At 43.0% G+C, this 16,265-nt stretch overlaps 2 protein-coding genes across 4 annotated transcripts in view; one reads left to right on the top strand and one right to left on the bottom strand.

The window, feature by feature from the left end:
* Positions 1 to 2,015: 2,015 nt before the first annotated feature.
* Positions 2,016 to 12,009, bottom strand: PIGP (phosphatidylinositol glycan anchor biosynthesis class P). 2 transcript variants are annotated; one of them, XM_019730312.3, is made up of 5 exons: positions 11,806 to 12,009; positions 11,168 to 11,271; positions 6,142 to 6,214; positions 4,199 to 4,317; positions 2,016 to 3,142 (listed from the first exon to the last, which is right to left on the bottom strand). In XM_019730312.3, the coding sequence occupies exons 2-5, from the start codon at positions 11,247 to 11,249 to the stop codon at positions 3,012 to 3,014; spliced, it is 405 nt and encodes a 134-aa protein (XP_019585871.1). In that variant the 5' UTR covers positions 11,250 to 11,271; positions 11,806 to 12,009; the 3' UTR covers positions 2,016 to 3,011. The 2 variants fall into 2 exon arrangements, with proteins under 2 accessions (XP_019585871.1, XP_019585870.1); XM_019730311.3 differs by having other exon boundaries at positions 11,689 to 11,827.
* Positions 12,010 to 12,046: 37 nt separating this feature from the next.
* The window catches only part of TTC3 (tetratricopeptide repeat domain 3), a 106,258-nt gene continuing 102,039 nt past the window's right edge, over positions 12,047 to 16,265 (top strand). For both annotated transcript variants that reach the window (XM_019730308.3, XM_019730305.3), the window contains exon 1: positions 12,047 to 12,257. The gene's annotated coding sequence lies outside the window, so the exon portion shown is untranslated. The remainder of the gene's footprint in view (positions 12,258 to 16,265) is intronic.

Below are 16,265 nucleotides of genomic sequence, written 5' to 3'. Positions count from 1 at the left end.
ACCTTTTTACTGATGTATCACTTACCAAGAGCACAAATCTTAATAACTGTATGATTTTTAAAAACATGTTATACCCAGCTGACATACTTTTTAAAGCATATGTTATACTGAGCTCAGGGTGTAGGGTGTTTCTTTAGAAAGTGATTACCAAAGGGGAAAAAAATAGATGTAGGGAGTTTCCAACTTACCAGCAGGCTCTTAGCATCCTAGGTAATACTACTATTCTAATATTTATCACCAAACATTAGTGTTTCCTGATTTTGAACTCTGTAATGGAATCATATGGTATATACTTTTACGTCTTTTTCCCTGAAATTGTATGATATTCATTTCTGTTAGGTGTATGTAATTCATTCTTGTTTCATGTCTGTGTGGTTTTCCATTAAATAAACAGACTACAACTTATTTTCCATTCTACCCTTTATGGAGTTGGCAGGTCCCCTCAAGCTGCATGTTCTTCCCATAAAATAATAAAGGGACGGGGACACACAGGGGAACAGGAATGGCCGTTTCATGTCACTTAGCTCGTGCTTACCGGGCAGAGCTATGGTTACCGAAATGGAAGTCCTAGCTTTCCCAACTACTTAAAACTGTTAGTTTCTTTTTATTGCAGAAAGTATGGTTAAATCTATATAGGTTAAGAAGTATGGCTCCAGTCCTGTGCAGAGATTTAGGGTGTCAAAAGTTAGGTCTTGAATGCTAGATGACTTTAGATTTGGTCCCGCTGGCCAACTCTGAGTGTACGTTTACGAGTTACATATGGTTTGTTTTTAAAAAACATATCTATCAGAGCTTCTTAATCTTAGATGAGACACATCCAGATATTAATAAGGCAGTGTCATTCAAACTAATTCATATACCAAATCTTCCATTCCCCTCAACTGCGCTGCCCCAAACATGGTCTGGTTCAGTAAAAGCATCACCATCCACTCAGTTCCTTAATCCATAAAAACCCAGGAGTGACCCTTGATCACAACTTCTTTCCGTGGCCTGCCACCCTGCACAAGCAGATCCATGTACCCAGGCCATCAGCTGTGTCTCCAGCGAATGCTGCTGCAAAGCTGTCCCCTCCTCCCAGCTCCGCAGCTACCACTGGGCTCTGAGGGACAAGCATTTCCTGCCTGACTCAGACAATAGCTTCCCGACCTATTTCCCTCCACACTCTCGCCCCACCCCAACACCCACTCCTGAATCCATCCTCCATCTAACAGCCAGTGCCTTTTCTTTCTTTCGGAACATTTGATCTTTATTTTCTCTATGCATTGTGTGAGCCAGTGACTTTTTAAAATCATAAATCAGGCTATCATTTCCTTCAAGCCTGCCAGTCGCTCAGTATCTAAAGTGCCGCCAACTCTGACACTTAATCACACTGAGACTTAAATCCAGACTTCCTACACTGGCCTACGGAGCCCTCCAAGGTCAGGGCTGGGGCTCCCGGGCTCACTCCAGACCACACGTCCTCCGCAACATGCTTGAGGCCCCCTGCTGGCCTTCTGTCCTTAGGCCACACCAAGCTCTTTCCCACTTGAAGGTCTGTGCCCTAGCTGCTTGGAACGTGGCAATTCATCCTGCCTCTCCAATCTTTATGTGACTGGCTCCTGTTTTTGCTAATTAACACGTTGCGTACGGATCACGAGAATCTTCACGAGGGATTTAAACCCCGCCGTACGCAACGTGTTAAATCTCAGCCTCAAATGCCTCTCACTGAGCAGCCTACCCTGACCACTCAATCTGAAGCAGTCAACCCGTTACTTTCTAGAACATTTACTATCTTTTGTGCATAGCACTCATCACAAAGAACATTTTCTTGTTTATTTGCTTGGTCTACCTCCATCTACCTCTAAAATGTATATTCCATGCTACATCCCCAGGGCCTAGAAGAATAGCTGGTCCAACATTAAGTACTCAGTCTAATTGTTTGTGTCTCAGACATGAATCTGATGGCAAAGACACACACATTAGATGGACCCTCCCCCAAATCTAAGATTTAATTTAGATTTAATTTAAACTTAACATTTAATTTAATTTTTTATTAAAGTAACACATGTACATACAAGATAGTCACATAGTTCTACAAGGCCTGTAATAAAAAGTTGCAACCCTGTATCCCACCCGATGGGACCCTGGAGTCTTACTCCCCAAAAAGGACCACTTTTAGCACTTGAGCTGTTTCTTTTGATATTTATCTCCACATTGCTATACAATGTACTCATATTATTATTTCTGGATTTTTTTCAATTTCACTTTCTTTGGACTTCCTATATGGAGATGAGGAATTTAGCTGTTTTATACTCTGACCTCTCACCTTTGTCCTGAGCTGTGGGCCCCTAAAAATAAACAGCAGGAAGGGCACAACCGGCCTTTGAAAATGACGACATGAGCGACTCTCTGAAGGGACTTCTCGCTTCTATTGATACTTATTTTTTTAAATAGTCTGCTATATGGTAATATAGTATTTTATTCTGTCCATTAACAATGAATATTTGAGAACATTTATAATATTAATGGAATTTAATCTAAGAGAAGTTGAACTTACATTTTTTAAAGTATTTCAATACCTGGTATTCATAAGAGAGATAATTATGGTCAAAATTATTATGTCAAGGGGCGGCCGAATGGCTCAGTTTGTTAGAGCACGAGCTCTGAACAGCAAGGTTGCCAGTTCAATTCCCACATGGGCCAGTGACCTGTGCCCTCCACAACTAGATTGACGACAACGAGCTGCCACTGAGCTTCCGGAGGGGCGGCCGGATGGCTCAGTTGGTTAGAATGCCAGCTCTCAATAACAAGGTTGCCGGTTCAATTCCGGCATGGGATGGTGGGCTGCGCCCCCTGCAACTAAAGATTAAAAATGGCGACTGGACTTGGAGCTGAGCTGTGCCCTCCACAACTAGATTGAAGGACAACGACTTGGAGCTGATGGGCCCTGGAGAAACACACTATTCCCCAATATTCCCCAATAAAATTAAAGAAAAAAAATTATTGTCAAAAACTTATTGTCTATATACAATTCAGTTGTTGGTAGAAAGTTCTTTGGCTTCAAGAAAGAACATTCGGTTTACTTCACTAATAGAGACATCTCTCAATGCTGGGATGGCCTCTTCTTGGTGTTTCTTCCGCTGTTGACTTCTAGCATAGTTGTCTGTAAAAGGAGGACAAAAGACTTTAGCTCAGCAGTTTCTTCCACAGTCACTGTGGTTTATGGAGACTCACAACCTAATTTTCTAGGCAAATGTTCGGATAATGATAAATACCACATTTAAATATAATTAAAAGATGACTTGAATTCTCTCTTTAGAAGAAATGTCCTAATTAGAATAGAAATCAGCAAAGTACTTTTTTGCACCTCCAGCTTGGATAAGAAATATTTCATTCAACTGTACAATGATGCAAAGTCCCATTTACACATTTCTCATAGGAACAGAATTCTATGCAGGCTTAGAAAATATGTTTAAATCAACACCCGAAAACTAGTAAGCCATTTGGAACAATCGTTTGTACAAATTTAATAGTTTCCCTTCTCTGCACAAATTGTCTATTTGCTTTAATTCCAGTCAAGAATGCAGGGAATACAGTAGATTATCAGAAAAGAAATATAAAAATACTAGGATTTTCAAAATATATTGTATAGGCTAAAGGAAAAAGGTTTTGAAAGGTTAAAACAAAAATCATACCGGGGAACTTGAAAAATATGTCACTTTCTAAAATCTAAGCAAGTTTAGGAATCTAACTTATTTTAATATCTTTAGACTTGAAAAAAAGAACTTATAAACAGAACTGCAAAAGCTGTGAGCGTCTACCCACATAAATGGGCTCAGCTGTGTACAGTGATCCTTAGAAGGACACACCCCAAGTCCCTCCTCCTGGACAGGGGTGCACGGACCTACGCGCCATCCCCCTCAGCACCGCCTGTGTGAACGAAGTTTCTCTCAGGCAAAGATGCTGAGGAACATATTTCCCACTTGCTGTTTTTCTAGGAAATACACCTGTTACTAGTGCCATACACAGCACATTCATCAGAACTCACCTCCCCCATGTAAACATCTCCTCTGGTGTAACTTTCTATTAAGTTCTCCTAGGTTCTTTTTCCTGTGCCAACAATGTGTCACTGCAGCCTATTCTCAGTTGCTTTTCTTCATAAAAATGCTAACAGCCCACTCCTCCCTCCCCCCGGAACTTTCCTTTGACATAAACGGACCTGTGATTGTGTTGATGGAGTTCAGGGGACAGGTACTCAGCATGTTCATTCCAAATAAGAGCACATAACCGATCACTATGGTGATGAGGAGGTATACGGGCAATGCCACTGCCCAATACCTGCAAGAAGGTTAAAGTAGGTAACGAAGTTCCCAAAACGTTCTTAAGGGTCCATCACTAGGTTAACATAATAACATTTAATTTAAATTTTTATTAAAGTAACACATGTACATACAGGATAGTCACATAGTTCTACAAGGCCTGTAATAAAAAGCTGCAACCCTGTATCCCACCCGACGGGACCCTGGAGTCTTACTCCCCAAAAAGGACCACTTTTAGCACCTGAGCTTTCTTTTGATATTTATCTCCACATTGCTACACAATGTACTCATTATTTCTGGATTTTTTCAATTTCAGACACTTTCTTTGGATTTCCTACATGGAGATGAGGAATTTAGCTCTTTTATACTCTGACCTCTCACCTTTGTCCTATCCTGTTACTATACTTACATCAGAATTTCTGGCCATATCTGCAGTTTTTAAAAATTAGTGGGACTATATAAATAATGTTTGCAATTGAGCAGCCTGGTATTATTATTACTATGTTTTCTTGTACACTGTTTTGTTTTTCCAGGAATTAGTAATTATATCTATTTGCCTGTTTGCTTGGTTGCCCACGTACCTGTCAATACTCAACCCTCAAGCTCTCTGATAGGACTAATGTGCCTCTCAGCAGAGTTGAGCACATCAAGTCGTTTGTTCCACTTTCTGGAGATTACCTTTGGTTTACCATCTAACTCTTCAATTAGAATTTTAATTTGGCTATCATATTTCTAACTTACAAAAACAGTAATCCCTTGACCATTGCCTTTTTATAGCATTCTGTTGTTCCATCATTGTTTTCTTCTGTTCCTTCCATTAGCTCCATTTCCTTCAAGTTCCCTTTTTTCTTTTGCATTTCATCTTAGAGGCTTTTAAAAATGTCCGATAAGTTATGGCTGCCATCTCATATTTAAAAATGAAGTACTAACAAAGTAGTTGGAAGGACTGTATATGTGTGAGCCTCACTATAGGAGACTTGGCCATGTCACAGGGGGACCTCCAAATGTCAGAGATTGCACAGCCTTTCTTTTGAGCTGGTGACCTTCCTCAGGGAGGAACCTCCTGTGTTTTGCTGGGAGGGGCAGGGTGGTATAAGCCTGGCAACCACGAGCATGAGAGCCGAGTGAGGAAAGGTGCTTGGGGAGAATCTTATATTCAGCAACACAATGGTTTTCCCTTACTTCCGTGGTTTCAGTAAGGTGCTTCATTTCCATGCTCAGTTAGGCCTAGTGTCTAGAAACTCTTACTCAGCTTTCCAGAGGGTAAAACTCCTGTCTTCCGCAGGGGAGGGTCAGGTCAGTCTCCCCACTTTGAGGGCTGAGGAGGGGGATTTGAGGGTCTAATGCTTTTTAAACACTGTTTTCAGCCCAATCCAGAATTACATGTTAATGTAATTACCTGGTACCCTCGAATTTGTGAGCCTTTCTGGCATGTAGGGCACAGATATTATTTTTGGCTTCCCTACTTTGGCAATATGGCGAAAGTGGAAACTAAGTCAGCTACCTCCCAGCTATTTGCAATCCACTTCCCAAAATTTTGTTAATACTTCTTACCTGCTACCCCACTATATGCTCCTGTGGGTTTATAGATTAAAACAATTTTTTTCTATAGAGTTACTTTAGTAAGATGGGAGGAAACACAGATAAACGTGTGTGCTTACCCCATCATCTTTAATTAGAGGTATATCAATAAGACTGTTAAAAAGCTTTAAATTTCTATATGGCTATTTACGTATCTTAAGAGAATAAATATTTAATATTTGGGTAGTCTTAAGGAAAAATATGATCCTTCAAAACAGCATTAATACACTCTTATTTTATTTAAGCAATATACTAAACTTACTTTTGAGGCCAATAGGTTAAGCCTATGTAGTTTAGCCAAGATTCGGGAATAAAAGCCCACACGAGATACAGTACTGTAGAAGAGGGGGTAAAAAAAAAAGAAGGGTCAGTAAGGCATGCATCTCATTTATCAAGGTTCAGATAAAACAAAAAAGCTCATGTACAGCTTCCCCCATTCACTCAGAAATGATTTTTCCCTCCTTTCAGTTTTTCTAGCTCCTTATCTGTATCATTCTTATAAGTCATCACAATTACTTTATATTAGTTCCCTTTTAATTGAGGTAAAAAATAACAAAATTTACTGTAAAAACTTAACCATGTTTAAATGTACAGTTCAGTAGTGTTAAGTGTACTTACATTGCTGTGAAACAGATCTCCAGAACTTTTTCGTCTTGCAAATCTAAAAACTAATACCCATTAAACAACAACTCCCCCTGTCCTTCATTAGTCAATTTTTTTAACATGTCTTAATTCTCACACTATATTTTAAGGAATTTAAGGGCAGAAATCATGCCTTATCAAGTCTTGTAATTCTTATAGCACTTAGTGACTTGCTTTATGCATAGTAGGTGTTCAACACGTCAGCCCAAGGCGCTGAAATAATTGTAGACATTGAGTTGCTTACAGATGAACTTATCTACCCTCGGTCTGATCCACTCCATGATGGGCTTCTGCCTTAGCCCTCGGAATACAATCTTCTTTCCCTCAATCCAAGTCTTTGTGGCACCCTTTACTGCTGTCCCTATGTAGTAACAACAGCGAACTTCTGAGTACTCACTGTGGGGTAAGCAGACTTCTAAGCACTTTACATGCTTTATTTCGTTTAATCCTCAAAACAATTCTATGAGGTATTATGCCATTTTTACAGATGAGGAGATGGAATCTTAGAAATGCTACATCATCTGCCCAGGTAAGTGGCAGAGGCAAATTCCAAACTACTTACAGCAATGATGATGGTTAATATTTTTCTCAACAAATATGTATTACAGAGTTCTGTATGGCAGGAGCGTGAGATACAAAAGTGAACCCAAAAGAGATGGCCTCTGCCCTCCACAAGCTTAAAATCTAGTGGGCAACAGTCGAGTGAATTGATATTTTCACTCCACTGTGATAAGTGCTAATGAGCGAGTAACAAAAGATGATACAGGGGCACATAAGAAGGTAAAAAATGGTACACACTGTGGTGATGAAGTCAACATTAATGGTCAGGCAAGATTTCCTGCAGAAAGGGACTAAATTGGGGCATAAAGGATGAATAAGGGGTTAGCTAGATAAAAAATGTTTACGGTTGGGCCAGCAGATGGAAGGAAGGAAGGAAGGAAGGAAGGAAGGAAGGAAAGAAGGAAGGAAGGAAGGAAAGAAGGGAAAATGGTATTCCATGCTATGACCCATAAAGACAGCAAGAGAGATCTGGTGTGGCTAGATAGTTGGGGGAAAAGGTACAAGGGACTGGCTTTGAAGCTTAAGATAGTTTTTAAGGTTAATAAAATACAAATAGTGGGGAAACAAAATAAACTCACAAATGGAAGTAATTTCTTTAATTAATTAAATGAATAAGCATTTATTGAGCCTCTACTGTATGCCAGGCACTATGTAAAGGTCAAGGCTACACAGAAAAATATGACACGGTCCCTATTCTCACGAATTAGTGCGGGAAACAGGAATGAGTCAAACGTAGTGGCAGGAATGTGACATGCATTATCTTACTTCCCCCTCTCCAAACCCTTTTGAGGTGTGTGCTATTATTATCCCTAATCCACTGAAGAAAAACTTGTGCGACTCAGGGAATTTAGGTAACTTTCCCGAGATCTCCCAGCTAAAAGTGACTGCGTTGGGATGTGAGCCCAAGCAGTGTGTCCACACCTTGCTTTCAGGCAGCAGCACGAGCATTAATAATAACATGGGGGTGAGGAGAAGTGGGATGTATTTGGGCAAAGCTGGCAGCAGTTTAGAATGGCTAGGACATAAAGCATAAGGCTGTGAGAGTTGAGAAATAAAGCTGGAAAACACAGGTCTCAGATAATGAAAAATCCTGAACAAGGAACACGGACTTTATGCTTTGGGCAATGGGGACAACCGGATGTTCTGTGAGTTTTTAACTTTGAAGATATAGCAAAATACAAAGAGAAAGAACTATTCACACTCCAACCTGAGGTTTTAAGCAGGGGAGTACAGGTCTGCATCTCAAGTGAGTCACTGTGATGGTTGCGTGTCTGTGTTAGAGCGGAGGTGGTAAGAGGTCCCATCAGATTCGGTGACAAGTGCGGGTGAATGAGTGAGGGGGAGAAGGGAAAGTACAAGTAAGAACAACTCCCAGGTTGCCCGAGTGAGTGACTTGTAACTTCAACCCGAAAGAAAGAGAATACCTGAGCAGTCACTCCACACAGCAATGAGTGATCTTGCAAAAGCACAAATCTGACCCTATCACTTGCCTGCTCAAACCCTTCAATGCCCTTAGAATAAAACCCAAACTCCTTACCAGGGCTTGCAAGGACTTAAGGGATTTGGCTCCTGCCCAGCTCTCCACTGTCTAGGCCTGGGGCACAAGAGCTCCAGCTCCAGTGTCTTGGGGCCACTGGGTTTATCGTGGATACGGTCTGCCTGGAATGTCCTTCCCTTGGCTCTTTAAATGATGATGTTGATGATAATAACAACAGCAGCAGCTAACGTGTATTAATGTCCCTTCTCTTCCTTTGTCTTATGAGACGCTTTCCCCAACAACTTGCAATTCTAGCTGTGTCCCACCCATCACACTCAATGCTCCCTATCATTTCCCCTTATTTCCCTTAAAGCTATTATTTTCTATAATTACTATATGGACGGAATGTTTGCGTCCCTCTCAAATTCACATGAAGCCCTAATCCCCAATGTGGTGGTATCTGAAGGTGGGGCCTTTGGGAAGGAGGGGGTTTTAGAAGAGGTCATGAGGGTGGAGCCCCAGTGACAGGATAAGTGTCCTTTTAAGAAAGGAAGAGACCAGGGCTTGCACGTCGGCTCTCTCTCCACCCTGTGAGGACACAGCAAGGAGGTGGTTGTCTGCAAGCCAGGAAGAGGGACGTACCCAGAACCCAACCATGCCGGCATCCTGATCCTGCCCTTAGATTCCAGAACTGTGAGAAAAAAATGTCTATAGTGTAAGCCACTCATTTAACGGTCTTTCGTTATAGAAGCCTGAGCAGACTGACAATTACCTTGCTTTTAAATCAGTGACTATTTCAGTGTTGAGAGAATTACGTAACCCTCCTGCACCCATCGCCTAATTTTATCATTACTGCCAGGTACTGACCTCTGACCTCCTGTATCCCATTATTTTCTGCCTCACTTTCTCAGGCTTCGACCTTACTGACCTCCATCTGTTCCTCGAATCCACAGGCATGCTTCTTCCGAAGGGTTTCTACACTTGGCTATTCTGTGCTTGGGACACTCTTTCCCCACGATGCCACATGGCTAATTTGCCTTCTTCTATGCTTAAACCTCATCTCAGCGAAGTACTTGCAGACTTCTGTTTTTAAAACAGCAACCCCCTCCCATTTCTCCTCCTGCTTTCTTGCTTAATTTCTCCCCATGGAGAAATTAAGTACATGCCATCATCTGACATTATATGTATTTTCCTTATTTAATTTGTCCGTTGGCTTTCTAGGCCCGCTAGAATGAAAAGTCTACGAAAGCAGGAAATTTTGGGTCGTTTCATCCTCCTTTGTCTAGAGCAGGGCCCGGCACACAGTAAGCTCTCCAAAACTTGTTGAATTAATTTTTGTTGTGGGTATTACTGGATTTAAGTCTTAAAGTCATTGCTTTTATTTATTTGTATAGTTTCTAATCCCTCAAATACACTATAGAACAGGGATTCACAAAAAGGACGATGTTGATAGAAATAGCAGCTAACATTTATTAAGTACTTATTGTTCCTAGGCATTGTTTTAAGTGCTTTGCATAAATTACGGCCATTAATCCTCACACTAGCCATAAGAGGCAGCAAGGTGAAGTCAACCTAGTGTCTGGGTTCAACTTCTAGCTCTGTCATTTCCTGGCTGTGTGACCTTCAGCACATTACTTAAATCCCATGTGTCTCAGTATTCTCGTCTGTAAAGTGAGGACAGTAACAACATGTACCTCATAGGGCTGTGAATAATAAGCATTCAATAAACATTATCACCAACCCTTTTACAGATGAAGAATCTGAAGGCTCAGAGAGGTTAAGTAAATGGTCCCAGGTCACACAGCTATTACATGGAGGAGTCAAGATTTGAACTCAAGTTATAACTTCACTCCATAGAGTCCCCTATCCGACAACTTGGCTAGCGATTCTGATGCAGTTAGGATTCAGAAGCATGACCACACATTCACTTCCCTGGTTTCCACAAAATTAGAAAAAGTTGGATCACAGGCATCCAATTTTCTCCCTCATTTCCCTCATAATTCTGAAATCCTTTTGGGGAGAGACGTGTCTGCTGTGTCTCTGGGTATTACTGTTGCAGTGAGCATGAGTTTACTTATCTGTAAAATGGGATCTTACGGGGATTAAGTGAGGTTCAGGATGTAAAGCGCACCTGACTTCTCTAGCCTAATTCCCTTCACTCCCTGACCCCCACATGCCACACTGGAGCCATGCCAAAGCTCTCACTTCCAAAGCCTTCATTCAAGGTCATCCCACTTCTCCCTTATTGTTGGGAAGAAAGCTAACTGATTTCTCAGTTTGATTTCATGTCTCTCCACAGGGCTCCCGTGGCACTCATCACACGGTTTATTGTAGATTTGTCTGTCTTGTCCATAAGACTATGACCACAGAGAGTAGGTTTTATTCACTTCGCAATGCTGTCTGGTGCTGTATAAATATTTGTCTTTTAGGTTAGTATCTGGCATGTAAGACACTGAACAAACATGAGTTCCCTTCTGGTTTTCTTAAAAAGAGACACAGGTAGAAAGAATCACAGTTCATGTGTGCACATTCTAAGAACAAATGCAGTAATTTACTTGTCCTTGAACCCCAGAAAAAGGCCATGGCCATTTATCAGGGAAGTACTTACTGAAGCCAAATTGGGAGCTTAAGAAGAGAACAAAGCCATAAATCGCTCTTTCTGGCAATGGCGACGGTGAATTTTCCACCATTTTCCGTGTGGCTTTAGACAATCTGTGGGAAAGGAACACAATCAGCGGTCAGTGATGTACTCCCCGTCACCACTGGTCTGTTATACCCTCATCGCTTTGCTACGGTACGGGCACAGCCTCTGCAGTGTTTTTCCAGCCTAAACCACTGCAAACTGCCATCGTGCGCACGCACCCCCAACACACGCCCGCTTTCACACGCACGCACACATCAGCGCCCCAAGCCTTGCGTGCACGCGCACACCAGCCTCCAACCCTCGCGTGCACGCACGCACACCCTGAAGTGGGTGGGGAGGGGACGGGAGCGGACAGCTGGGGAGGGCAGGGGAGGGCCAGACGCCCCTCCATCTATGCAGGCTTCGCCTCCCAGCAGGAAAGGCAAGGCAGGGCGGCTGACTAGGCCCGTGCGGCCTCCCCAGGCCCGGGCTGCGGCGCCCAGTACCCGGTTCTGCCCTTTCGGGGGGGCCTTCTGTGTCTCATTCGAGGCTGCAGGGTGGGGTGGCCCTCGACCTTGAGTCCTTCAAGGGCCCACTTGGGCCCCTCCCAACAGCTCGACTACCTCAGCGCTGAGTCTCCTGCGCAAGCGCCGAACCGGGAGCCGCCGCGAGGTGAGAGAGGATAAACTGAGCGAAGGCCGAGAGGAGACGGCGCCCCCCGCCCGGGCGCAGGCGCACCGCGACCCTCGACTGTCGGGAGCTTGCCAGCGCGGGGGCCGGCGGGATCGCTCGCTCGCCGCCGCGGAGGGGGAGGGGCGGGGCGGCACGACCGCGCATGTGTGCTGCGGTCCACGTGACGCTCTGCTGCCTGCGCCACTGCCCGCTCGCGCCCGCCGGCTGGCAGACGTGGAGGGCCCCAGGCGGTGGCGGCGGCCCGCGTCCGAGGCTCGCGGGCTGCGGGCCCGGGTGAGTGCACACCTGGCGCGCGGCAGGGCTCCTGGATGTGTCACATTGTCGCGCTGCAGCCAAGATGCCCGGGGAGAGGGGCCCTCCACACCCCCTCCGTGGGTGTGTGGTGAGTGTGGGGGTGTGTGCGTCGTTCTCTGTGGTGCCCGCTGTGTGTCTGCATGGGTCGGGGTGCGGGTGCGCTGGGGGTGTGTGGGACCGCCTTTGTCGGCCCCAGTGGGTGTGTCCCTTTTGTCCGATGTCCCCTTTCTGCAAACGTGGGCCCCTCCGGGTGTCTGTGCGAGAATGGGAGTAGCTCCTTTGTGTGCGCATCCCCTTGCCGCCCGCGCACGCTGGTCTTGAGGGTGACATCCCTGCTAGGCGAGGGGTCTCCCGGCCCGAGGGCGCGCACACACGCCCGTGTGTAGCCTCCTGGCCCCTTTGTGTGCGTGTCAGTTCTTCCCAGCCACGGCCTGGGCGCCCCTGGCCCGTGTGGGTGGCCCCCCACTTTGTGTCACAAACCCTCTCGGGGGGTGCGCGTCCCTGGCGCGCGTGGCCGCACCTCCTGCAGTCGTGACCCTCGCCTCGAGCATCGCCCACCCGTGTGCGCGTTCTCGCGTGTTTCTGTGCGCGTGCCGCGCCTGGGTCCTGCCGAGTGCGTGATCTGTGTGCGGGTTTTCGTTCGCGAGTGTTCGTGAACATCGGTGCACGCTTTGTCCTCTGTGTTTTCGTCTGCGCCACCTGTTTTCCTGAGAATGGCAGCCGAGTCCGGGGCTGGCCCCTCCTGTCCCCTAGAAGGGAAACGGGAGGGGAATTTAACGCAGCGCTCTCTCCTCCCCCGCGCCCCTTCGGAGCATCCTCCCTCCCCCGCGGCTAACCGAGAGGGAGGACCGCAGCGGGTCTAGCCAGCTGCTGCGTAGTGTTTACATTGTCAGGTGGGGCCAGGCTGTTCATAAGGTGGGGGCAAGGGCCAAAACTCGAAGCGAGGAATAGGTGAATTTGGGCTGGTACCAGGGTGGCGTGCCTTTTCCAGAGGCACCCTAGATGCCGAAAGCCCCTTGATTGAAGACTGCTCCAAAAATATATGCACACACCAACTGCGCAATACTACGTTCTAGCCGACCCTGGCGTTCTGGATAATACTTAACGGTTCATACAGTGTTATATGGCGTTCCCATAAATTACCTCTCTTGATTCTGCCCAACATTCTGGTGAGGGACACACGGTGGACATTTTACAGATTTTACTCCTCCCCGGGAGCAGTTTCCTCATAATTACATCTCTAGTTGGACGTGTGTTTTTTTTAAGAAGAAATTTGCATTTTATCCTGAGGGAAATGGGATTCTTTGTAAGGATACGCAGGGAAAAATACTCATTAGGGACCCAGTTACTCCTTTTGCTCAAAGGTTCTGGCTTTGCGCTCAAGGGCTGCCTTTTGGTGTCTGTTTCTGTCTATTCATTTGCTCAATTTTCTTAACTCTGGCCTAATTTTCCTCTTTTTTAATTTCTGGAATATTACATATATACAATACGGGGGGGGGGAATCCCCTTTTTTTTTTTAAGAAATAAAATTGCAGATCTTGGAGGTGCTCTCAGTTCCTCCCCCTCCTCTAGAGGTAGCCACCGTGTTCAGGTTTGTGTATATCATTCCATTGTGTATTGTATACTTGGATCACGGTGAAACCATAAACAATAATATAGTGTTGTGTGTTTTTTAAACTAATGGTGTGAAACAATGTGATTTTTGCAACTTGTTTTTTCCGATCAGCATTACATTTTGAGATTTATATACAAATAAATTGAATAATTATCTTTGGTTCATTAATTTTAATTGCTGGTATAGAATTCCATTGTATGAATATACCGTAATTTATCCATTTCCCTATTGATGGACTTTTAAGTTGTTTCTGGTTTTTGACTCTAAAAACAATCCTGCAATAAACATCTTTGTACTTGTCTGCTGTGCATACATTTGGAAGTTTCTCTAGGAAATACACCGAGTAGTAGATTTACTAGATAGTAGGATATGTGCATCTTCAACTTAACCAAATATCACAGAAGCTCTCAAAATGGTTGTACTAATTTTCACTGTCATTGGTACTGAGTGAGGATACCCACTTCCTCGCATCCTTGCTAACAGTTTATGTTATCAGACTTTTACATTTTTGCCTTCTCTTTACTCACCAGCTTCCTTATAACTTGAGCTTGCAGCTTAATTTGGCTTCTGCTCTGGCCGGGTGTCAGCCTATGGGTTCATGTCTCACAGCTAACTGGCTTAGTCTTTATCTCATTTGGTCCTCATAAGATTAATTCCAGTAGACACTTGTTTTGTACCTACTGTATGTTAGTTCCTACGACTGATGTAAAGATAGTAATTTTCATGGTATACATACCTCTCTAGTGGCAGGTGAGGTGATTTGATTAAATACTTTTTTTCATATGATGAATGGTTTTTTAAAATCTTTTTTCTCTTTAATGTAATATTTGATATTCAAAATACATGTAACATATGCAAGTTGTGAAGCAAAACAATAAAATGAACATCTGTCAATCCACTACTCAATCCAAGAATCAAAATGACCAATATTGAATGTGCTCACTTCCAGAGTGATTACTATCCTGAATTGTGTATGTCATTCCTTTTTAAAAACAATTTTATCAGATATGTATACATCCCTCAAGAATGTATTATATGGGTTCTTTTGTTTTTGCGGGTTTTTTTTGTGTGTTTTCTTTTTAAATACTGGATACGATCTTCTGGAACTTGCTTGTTTCATTCAATGTTATGTTTCTGAGTCACTGATATCGAGTATAGATGTAAGTCATTAATTTTCTCTGCTGTGTAATATTCCACGGGTGAATATAACACAGTGTATGCGTTCTCCTGTTGATGAACGTTTGGTTATTTCTAGGTTTTGGCATTACGAAGATTATTGTACATATCTTCTGGTACACAGTTGCAAGAATTTCTTTAATTTTCACACTGGATATATGACTCCCAGGGGAGTAATGAAGATTTTCTGGGGTGTATTTGGGCATCAGTGATACTAATGAATCAATTTATAGATCCTTAAATTCCATGTGTACTCGCTGACATTGGTAATGCCTGAGGCTATGATAGAAGCCTCCTTCTGGTTCTACTTTCCCACTGTCCCTTTCACAGTAGGCTTCTACCTTAGAGAAGGAAGGCATACCCCTCACCTACATGGATGCCTACTAGGGCATTGCCCCAAGTGGAAAAACTCCACAGAAAACAAAGGGATTATTTAAAATACAGTGTATAGTGTTAGGGAAAGCCTCTTCTAATGTAGGTACTTGCCCATCTCAAGAGCTGCAAGTCCAAAAAAAAAAAAAAAAAAATCACTTTTTATGTTTAATTATCAGCATATGTAGTTATTTTTTGATCAATTCTGTGCTATAATAATTATAACATAATTTAAACCAATGGTATGTCAGTTTTACTTTAAAATGTCACTGTGATACTCCAGACATTCATCCTTTGCAATTATTTAAACTTAGGCTGAAATTTTAAAAATGTCATCGTAAAGTGAAAAGAATATGTAATATTTGAAAGGATTTTGGTGGTTTGTGAATAAAAAGGATTGGAATACCACTGTGGTAAGCTATTTGCTAGAAGTGGGATTGCTAGGTTTTAGAGTATGAATGTTCAACTTTACAAAAATACACCAAATTGTTTTCTGAAGAGGTTGTACCAGCTTATACTTTGGTCAGCAGGTTTGTCAATTTATTTACTTTGATTAGTAGTGTGTAAGAGTTATAGTTTAAAAAAAAAAGAGTTATAGTTTATCTATATCCTCTCCAACACTTATCAGCAGACTTCTTAATATTTGCCAATCAAATGGATATGAAATGTATCATTGTGGTTTTAATTTGCATTTCTTTGATTGTTAATCAGTTTGAACGTCTTTTCCTATGTTTATGAACCATGTTTTCCTTTTGTGAAATAACCTGGTCATAACTTTACCCATTTTTCTATTGTGTTGTCTTTTAAAACTAATAAACTGGTAATCGCTGATCCTTTATTGACTATATGCACTGTAAATACCTTCCAGTTCATGGCCTGTCTTTTCACTCTTTATGGTGTATTCTGGTGAACAGAAGTTCTTAATTTTAATGT

Source organism: Rhinolophus sinicus, chromosome 17 (genome assembly GCF_057876585.1).
Source record: "Rhinolophus sinicus isolate RSI-liver-muscle chromosome 17, RSI-T2T, whole genome shotgun sequence".
Classification (NCBI taxonomy): Eukaryota; Metazoa; Chordata; class Mammalia; order Chiroptera; family Rhinolophidae; genus Rhinolophus; species Rhinolophus sinicus.
Note: the sequence above shows the minus strand (reverse complement) of the source record. Positions and strands in the feature narration are given on the sequence as shown.